The following is a 10106-nucleotide window of genomic DNA, read 5'->3' on the forward strand; positions in this document are numbered from 1 at the left end:
TGCAATAAATGGTTTTTTCTCTTAGTGTTGCAAAATTACCTGAAAGTGGGTTCACATATACCTTTTGAAAACAGTCTCCTACTCCTGGAGTTGTGTAGAAGCTTATCTAACTCGCTCTACAATTTCATTTCAGCTAAAAACATTCAAATCAGATCCTCGGTGATCGTTGTTTAAGCATTTATAACTATTTAGATTAATTTTAATAATTAAGAGTAAATCAAAATTAAGATAAGATATTTTTAAGCGATAAATTAATTTCAATATCACAAACTGTTTTTTACTTGGATACATGTCAAAAATGAATACAGTAATGTTATTATAATAATTTGCTTTTTTTAAAAAAGTACAAATGATATACAGAATGTCTCGTGAAGACATTGAAAGAATTTCTGGACATATTCTGCACTAAAATAAAGAATAAAAAACATTTTCATATAAATATGGATCTGGAAACACTTTCTTTTTGAGTTAAAACTTGCAAAACCGAAGAGTGCTGTACCGTGTTTATATTTTTCTTTATTTACAGTTGTAGAACGCATGTCCTGAAATTCTTTCTACTTCTGCATGAGGCACCTGTTTATATACATTACGCTGTTCTAATACATGCTGTACATGATGATATTTTGTTTAATTTTAGACCAAGGATTACCTCGAAGAGTTAGTAGATAAAGTGAATGCCGGTCGACCAGTTTGTCCTGTAGGTTTAAATACATTAGTGATACCTCGCAAGTCCGGCTTAGATAATGAAAAGCAACAACCATATGTATACCTAAATTGTGGTCACGTTCAAGGTCATCATAGTTGGGGGAAAGAAAAAGATTCAAATGCTCGTTGTTGTCCTATGTGTCTTAAGGTAGGTAATATTTTTTAATAATTTTTTTTAAAGATGTTCCATGAGTATCGATAAAGATTTGTAAGGGCTGTTTGATTTAGAAATAACAGCAGTGTTAAATCATGTGACTACTTTTCTGTAATATATTTTCTTGCCGGTTTTATCATTTACAGCCTGGTACTTCTGAATTCGTTTCAGTTATTAAGTAGCAAAAAATTTGAAATCAAGTAATTTTGTTTACATTTTATTTGAGGAAATATCAGCTTAATTTCACTAAGTTTTGATAGATTTGTTCCATTAGGCTTTTCTTGTCTTTGGTTTCTAAAAAAAAACATCGGACTTCAAAAATCACTGCTTCTTTCTAAACCAATACCGGGAGAAATTCTAGGCTAGTTAACAAGACAGGCATTGATTACAAAGGAAAAGGCAGTACTGTTAACAGAATGCAGATAGAAAAAGCTAGCTGTGTTGCAGGGACTGGAAAAACTGTAGTGGTGTGTAAAAATTGTTAGAAGTATGATGTGTGGTGGAAATATAATGTAGCAGTTTTTATACTGTTCTGTTTAAGGTTTTTTGCTTAAATGATGAAGAATTCTGAATAATAATTAAATAAGGCTTATTAATTCCTTAATAGTATTCATTAATTTTGACTAATTTTTCATACCTAGTAAACATACTTATCCATCAGCAGCATTATTTTTGATAGCTCTGAATAATTTTATAACTTTATAAGAAACATTTTTTTTTGCGTGAACAAAAATAGTTTTAACTTCCTTTTTCCCTTAAAGAAGTAGGGAAAGGTAAACGCTTGATATTTCAAGGGTTAAATAGTTACTGGAAAATTATTTTTATTGTAAAGTTTGGGATTCAAGCAGTTCATTTTCATTAAAATGCACTCATGTTTATGGTAAAACTTTAACCTGGAAGTGGCAGCTATTGATGTTTTAATGTTAGATAGAATGGTTTCAAACACAACTGTCAAAAAATTGTTACTGTTTTGTTATTGAAGTTATGAAGAACATGAGTTGAAGTTTTGGCATTTATGAAATTTTAGTTAAGTAAACCGCACTATAAAATCTTACTATTTTATATTTACTTGACATATCTTTAAAAAAAATGTTTTTATTATCATTATATAACTCGCTTTCCAATAATAAAGTGAAATATTTATAATTTTTAATTTTATAGCATTATCTTGATGCATGCAGTGTGGTATTAAACAATCTTTAATAGTTAAAAAGAAAATGTTACTTTTCAGATAGAGTGTATTATGAAGAATATATGCCTATTATTAGTTGTAATAACATTACTTGTAATTATTATTAGCTATACTTGTTAAACTTGATTTCAACACAAAACTATTTCTTTCCTCAAAACTTATTGTGGATCTCAGCTCCGTACTGGTTGGAAAAGTATGTTGGTATTTTTTGTTTTTTCTTATTATTTTATAAAAAATCTTTTGAAGGGCAAAAATTAAAAAAATACTTGTCTATTACATTAATTGAATTAATTACGGTACATATAATATGTTGAGTATTTTATTGGCCCTCCTTCCTGTTCAGGTTTTCTTGTGTTTTCTATCGCTTATGAATTTCATGTAAATTATATTAAATAATTTTTATGCATTTTATTTTATGACATTTTTTTGAGATTTTACCCAGATTTGTTCAACTTTCTTGGCAACAGATTAATTTTTAATTAGAAATTTTTTAATTTTACAGTGTTAGTATGCATGGTAAAAGCTATTTGAAATTGTGTTTGTAGTCAATAAAATCGTAAACAATTTTTTGTAGAAGCAACATTTACTGAACATATAAGAAAATATGGTAACAAAGCCACATAATTATTATTCAGTCGCAAATCATTGCAGTTTATACGAATTGCAAATTTTTCCAGCTGTGCGACCATTCCCATTGCTTCTCTGAAACTGTTAATTTTGTTTTCCTTGTCCTTCTTCTGAACTTTTGTTGATCTTGTTATTTTGAGAAAATAATTTCATCTACAGTCTGAAATCCTTCTTCGGTTACCAAATCACTATCAATATCCAAATAGTCTTGAGCATGAACTGATGTTTGACACTTATTGTACTACAGAAATTCAATTTCACGCAATATTTTTGTACTGCGCAAAGTACTTGTATCAGGAACGTAATCGTTATCTGTTTCCGTTCAGAAACCAGCTTCTTTTAAACGCATTTTTAACACAGTTATTTGTAATTTGTTTGTACTATGAAGAGATTCACCTTGGTGCATCCAGAACAGTAATTTTATGCGTCAGTTCTTGAACAGATGAACATGAATCCATATTGGCGACTATAGTGACTACAAAATCTGTTTCCGATAATTAATTTTTATAATTTAATAACCCCTTGATCCTTTGGTTGAGTTTCATTAGTTGTGTTTGGAGGAAAGAACACAAATTTTAGAATAATTTGCATTGTCTAAAAATAATATAATATTTCTATTTTCACTAACCATTTTTTCATTTAAATGATATAGTCGTTATTCCATTATGTTAGATGTCATCTAAGACTTTTTATGGTACTACTCAGTAACCGAACAACATTTTTGAAACAGCAAACAGCGAGGATTCCAAGATTTACCTATCACCAACAGTTCAAGCAACATGCCATCTACAAAATTGCATATCAGAACAGTCTTTCTTTAGATTGTTTGCCTGTAATACACTTTTCAATTTTGAAACAATTTTTGTCTGGTAAAGCTCAAAAAAGTAAACCATTTGCTTTGCAGTTACCAATATTTTTTGGTTTGTAATCTGCGGTTATTTTTTTATTTTATTTTTCCAGTCAATAACTATTTCTTGTGTCTACATCTTTAGCCTCACCTGAAATGTAAGAAATAGAATGCCTTGCACAAAATTTTTTTGCCATCCATTAGAAGCCCTAAATGTAGTAACTTTTAACATAGCTGCAATTTCTTTCGCCTGTTGTTTCAGGGTAGGCCTCAAAGTAGGAAGAATTTTTGGTTATGCCTTTATTTTCATTTTTAGTTTACCACTTTAAAAACTATAACTTATTTTAGTTTTAGTTACGTGCATTTTTCTTCTTTTAAAATTTTGCACATAATTTTCCCAAGAAAGAATACTTTAAGTTTAAAGGACAAAATAGAGGTTATTAACTTAATTTCTAAAATTAACATTAAAGAACTTAGTGGAAAGTTAAATTGCAGTAAAACACAAATTTAGAACATTTAAAAAAATAAAGATATATACTATATTTAAACTCTCAACAGATAACAAACAGAATAGGAAACGCAATTTACTTATACGACAAAAAAAAATTATACTTCTGGTTACTACGGTGTTCAAGGCACTGAATATAATTATTCTCAGAACTGTTCATGGATTGTTTACATAAGCTGCCGTCCACTATCAAATTTTATTAATGACCGTCGGCTTATATGCTGGAAGTTTGGAGCCAAGAATGAGACTGTATAATTAGATAAACAACAGTTACACTACTCTATTATTATAATAATCATCTCTACTGGATTTATAATTTGCAAATCATGGGAATGTACAATCTTTTTTTTTTTTTTTAATTTCCTTTGCGTCTTATGGGACAAGATAGTACGAATTAAAAGTAAAATATATGTTTCCTTTCCGTTTCCATATTGCGGAGTTTTCCATCTTGAAAAGATTAATTTCTATAAAAATATATTGGGACTTGGGAAAACGTTTTGAGGAGATTTCCATTTTTTGGAGGTTCTGTTTTGTAGAGGTTTCACTGTATTTGTAATATTTTTATAAATTATGGAAAACTGATGTTTTCCATAATTTGTTAAATCAGTTTTATAATTTTTTTTACTTATACATTTTCTTGTTTATTAATAAATTATCAGAAATAAGAATACATTTTCAAAACAGTGTTATTCTTAAATTGAGTTAATCTTAATGCATTAATGAAATGTTTTAGGTTGAATAAATTCTAATTAAATGTAAAATAATTTTATTTTTTGTTTCAAAATTGTGTTTTTTCAGGTTGGACCGGTTGTTAAACTGTGTATGGGAATTGAACCTGCATTTTACGTCGATTCAGGTCCTCCGACATTTTTTGCGTTTAATCCTTGTGGACATATGGCAACAGAAAAAACTGTAAAGTAAGTTAATTTTTTATGGTAAATGATTCTGCTTATGTGATGATGTTTTTGGGTATGAATTGTGTAAAAATCTTGATATTCCATAATTTTTGTTAGAACATTATATGAAACTGTCCATTATAAAACTAATACTTTATTATAAAATATCAATTACGAAAGTAAACATTTGCATATATTTTATTGTTTTTCATACACAGTAAAAGCTGTTGGAAGTGGCCACCCTTTGTTCTTCATAATAAATAACTATTTACAACTTTTAGGAATTGGTATTGTTACTGCTAACATGAAACTAAGCAAATAATGTGTTACACCCAGTTGCAGTAACATAAAAATTAATATAGTACATTTTAAACCTTCACATCATGAAGTAGTTTATTATGTACAATTATCTTGTAATTCTGTTCAAGGAATAGATGTTATAAATCTTTTCTGAAACTAGAATATAAATAATTATAACCTAAATAGTAATAAAATAAATATTATAGTTAATACTATAACTATAATATTTTTTTTTACATTCATATACATATACACTATACATAATATTGTACAGTGTGTACAAAAAAGGATTTCAGGAGTTTAAAGCTATTTAATATCTCTTAACTTTGACGTACAATAATGAATCAGAAATAGAATGAAATAGTAATTCTTATAGTTTTTCCCCATAAATGTTCAATATAAGCAAGCACCTTTCATCACACAGCATGCATTCAACTGATAGGAGAATTTGTGCCACACTTTCAACATTCTGACTAATCCAGTGGTTGGAGAAAATATAATTCAGCCAATCCTGTACCGAGATTTGCCAGCGAGGAGGTGAACCATCTTATTGCCAAATAAAATTTTCTAGTCCATCTTGCAGTTCAGGAAATAGCTCTGTACGCAGCATATGCAAATAAGCAACTCCTGTTTCGTTTACTTGAAAAAGAATGGTTCATAGACTTGCCATCGGAATATTGCACAGAAAACATTAATTTTGGGGAGTCCCTTTTGCATTGTAAGTGTTAATAGGGATTTTCTTATGCACAGATAGGAGCATTATATCTATTAACTTAACTTTTCTAAGATGAAATTTTGACTCATCTTTAATCACGATACGATCAAGAAACTCGTCATCTTTATTCTGCAATATTTCAATCGTAAAGTTGGTATGCACAGCATAGTCGAAGACTTCAAACCCTGTAACAGCTGTAAATACATTGCATCCATATGGATGCAGTGTAAAAATTTCCTTAAAATACTGTACCTGGCATTGCTGGTTCTGCAACTGGTCTACTACCTAACTAATTTTTAGGACTATACAAAAAATACTCATTTTCTTCAGACACCTTCATCATTCTGTACTCTTCCCTTTACACAGACATCCTGTCATTTCAAATTGATTATGACATTAATGAATGTTATTGTTACTTGAAGGATCACATTTAAGACAGGACTTTAATTACTGTTATTAATTGATTGTTTATCGATCGAGTACTAGTATACTATACTAGATGATCAGTTAGTTTCATTACTGATTAAATCTGTGTTTACTAAATCTTTTGCTCTTAAGATTATGATTTTCATTTGTTTCAGATACTGGGCTAATGTTGCTATACCGCATGGTACAAATGGATTCGACACATTTTGTCCATTCTGTGCAACACTATTAGAAGGTTATCCTGGTTATGTAAGACTTATATTTAATTAAATTGGAATTGAATTAAACTGAAAATCATAAGTGGATAATTGTTTTTCTTTTATTTGATTTTATTGTCCTTACGACTTATAACTTACATTCAGCGCCTCACGTATCTCGTTTTTAATGTCTCATCATTTGATATAGTACGGTTTCAAAAAATCAGATTGTACAGAGTGAGTTGAAAAAACATTGTATTTTTTTAAAGCTTCCCTCTAAATAATGTAATTAATAAGTGAGCGAATTTATATTTTTTAATTTTGATTCAAAAATTAAGATTTTGCACATAATATTTGCTTCATATTTCACTGATATTAAAAATATTTCAGCTGGAAGAATTGATAATATATATTGTTACTTATTTTGGATGATCGGGAGATTGATTGGTTGATAGATGTAAATAATATTTTTAAAACATTTGTATAAGTGTCAGATTAATTTATTATGAAGATGTGCTTAATGTCAATCTATAACTCGCATATAAGATTATAATTAAGTACTTCTAATGTATGTAAGCTATTAAAAAAATTATTGTAAATGTCATTTTTTTATTTCATATTCAATAACATTTAAATGTTTCAAAATTCTGTTTATTAAATTCTGCCTTGCTTACTTGCAGTTTGCATTTTCTCAATTAATATTAAAAATGTTTGTTCAATCTACACATCATATCTATTTACCTAATTACCGTTCTTATACAATTCAAATACATTTACTGCTGATTACATGGTAGAAAGTAATGATTGTGTTAATGCATTATGTACCTGAGTTTACAGGAGAAGGTGGTAAGAAACAGTTACGTTAGTAAATCACTGGGTTTTAAGGGATGTTGATTATTTGCAGTTTGTGGGTATAGTAATCTTATAAGATCGGTTTTATGAGTATTTGATGGATATAATTCATTTCGATTAATTACATTTCTTACTGTCAAAATGTAAAAGACAGAATATTATATGGCTCATGAAGATTATACTCCATTTTAATGTGGTAAATCTGTTTTTGGTATATTTTAATCGAGTAGTCTTGAAACGTTAATATTAACAAGTAGTAGTCCATAGTTAATTTCTAGTTATTATATCATGCAGCTTGTATGTTTTTAATTTTTAATAGGTGCTTACGAAAATCGGTGGGATAAATTAGAGGTCAGCAGTAAGTGTATTAACAGATTTGATATTTTATAAGTTATTAGTATAACTTACTTTATATTACATTATAATTTACCTGATTACAGAAGTGCACATGTTATAGTATCTATGTTTTGTATGATAATTTACTTCTGAATATCTTGATTGATTTATGTAAAAATTCAATAAATTAATATTGTTTTAATGAGGTGTTGCCATCACTAAGTTGTAAAAAAAAACTAATTGCCGCCCATCAAGAGGATAACCAACTCATTTACTAGTTGCAAAATTTATTGTGAAATTATGTGATGAAATTACAGAATAATTAAGATCATTTGTAAAGGATCAAAATTAGCAAATTCATAAAATTGTAACCAAGAGAATAGGATGATACTGATGTATTTCTGCTATTATACAGTTCATGTGGAAATCTTTTATTTAATTGTAGTATATTTTATATGACAGATGTAAATTGTCAAGTAAAATTTGAGAATATTTGGTTAATCTCAGTAAAACCTTCAGAGTATTTTACTAGGCTATGTTAAATAAAAAACAATTAAGAAAATATTTGTTGATTGGTATATGTGAGAAAAATATTCTTGTTTTATTTTCTTAAACAAATGACAGATTTGTTACTTAAGTTCATAATTAGTGATTATTACTGCATCTATCAGATACAATAGTGTTTATCCATATCCAGCTTAAAGAAAATGTAATGTACTGTTTAAAAGATCTATAAATAAATATTAATAAATTTTATAGATTGATAAAAGAAATTAATTTTTTTATTCTGTAAAGTCTTATGTTTTTATGTAAATGATTTGTAGCACAGTTATTGCAGAGTTACAATTATGGCTGTGACATCACTGATTGGCAGTATTTGTTAAATTTTTTTTTTTAATTTAAATTTTAGTGCAAAACAACAATATGTCATATTGTTCTGTTCAAAAAAAAAAAAAAATAAACTGTAAATCTTAAAAATAAAATACAGTTTCATTTTGTGATAGTTTCTATGAGAGTAGATACATAATTATTTTAAAAATTTTCATGGTTTTTAATTTTAATAATCTTGTCATGTTTTTTTAAATTGTAATTACTTTATATATATATATATATATATATATATATATATATATATATATATATATAAATGGAAAAATCTTAATCTTGTTATTATAAAAACTTTTGATGCTTACTTGATGTAATATATTATTTAATGAAAATATTTCCTTTTTTAAATACAATAGTTTTTTAAAAAAATATATTAAAATGTAATTAATATTTTTAATTTTTTGTAAAATTTCTGAAGTATGAGGTATTCTGGAAAGTAAAGATACAACAAAGATCAGAAAATATTTTTAAAATATTTTATTTTGGATTCAGTTCTAATAGCATCAGAACATAGATTTATTTTTTAGCACAGTCACTGGTGATCCAGAAAGAGTTTATTAATTTGGACATTATGTAAGAACTTATTTTATTAGTCATAAAATCTCATTACTTTAACCTTTATCATCATAAAACGTTTATCAGTCAGATATGTTCATTCAGTTTCATAACCTAGTAAGTAAACTGATTGGTGCAAGGTTTGGGTTGTGCAAATTGCAAAAATTTAACTTCTAGTCTTTTTTAAAATTGTTGCATCATTTTCATATATTGTGTTTTTACAACACAATTTAAAAAAAAAATTGTTTAAGATTTAATTTTTATTTTGTATTTTGCAAAGTGAAAATTTATGAAAGAGCATGAAAATTATTTCATAATTGATAGAAATATTTGATAATATTTTAAAAAAATGACAAAACAAAGAATATTAACAATGCATGCATATACATTTTTTCTGTAGAATAATGTGAAGATACCTAGATTAGGTAATAGAAAATTACAATTCCAATAATTGAAATAGTAATTTAATAAAAAAAACTCAGTAGATATAAACAAAACAATTATAATAAAGAATTTAAAAATATAGAGACAATATTGAATTACAAACTTCTAATTGTATTATTTTTTTCATTTTCTTCAGTGCAGTTTTGAAAAATTATTTCCATTTCTTTATATTTTTACATTTTCTATACAACATTGTTGTGCTTACATTATTGGCTATGTGTGAAAGCATGATCCATGGTTTTCAAAGGTGGTTTTACTAATACAACTTCTTTTGATGCATAATAATTTGCATTCAAAAAAATTATTAAATCTGTTGGAAAAAGTAATTTCTTATTGTGTGCATGTCACTTTTGAACGTAATATTGTGAGAGATGGTCACTGCTGTTGTCATGCAACTGGTTTCGCTACTGAAAGCATGATCTGTACATTTACTCATATAATTTAAAATTATGTAATATAAACAG

The 10106-nt window shown here is 27.2% G+C and overlaps 1 protein-coding gene across 3 annotated transcripts in view; it reads left to right on the forward strand.

The window, feature by feature from the left end:
- The window catches only part of Pli (E3 ubiquitin-protein ligase pellino), a 270152-nt gene extending 261410 nt beyond the window's left edge, over positions 1–8742 (forward strand). For 2 of the 3 annotated variants that reach the window (XM_075367385.1, XM_075367386.1), the window contains exons 8-10: positions 638–853; positions 4832–4950; positions 6526–8741. In XM_075367385.1, the coding sequence (XP_075223500.1) occupies positions 638–853; positions 4832–4950; positions 6526–6640 (450 nt within the window). In that variant the 3' untranslated portion in view covers positions 6641–8741. Of the gene's footprint in view, positions 1–637; positions 854–4831; positions 4951–6525 lie in introns of all 3 variants that reach the window. The other variant, XM_075367387.1, reaches the window with a different exon arrangement.
- The last annotated feature ends 1364 nt before the right edge of the window (positions 8743–10106 follow it).

This window comes from Lycorma delicatula, chromosome 5 (assembly GCF_047948215.1).
Source record: "Lycorma delicatula isolate Av1 chromosome 5, ASM4794821v1, whole genome shotgun sequence".
NCBI classification, from domain to species: Eukaryota; Metazoa; Arthropoda; class Insecta; order Hemiptera; family Fulgoridae; genus Lycorma; species Lycorma delicatula.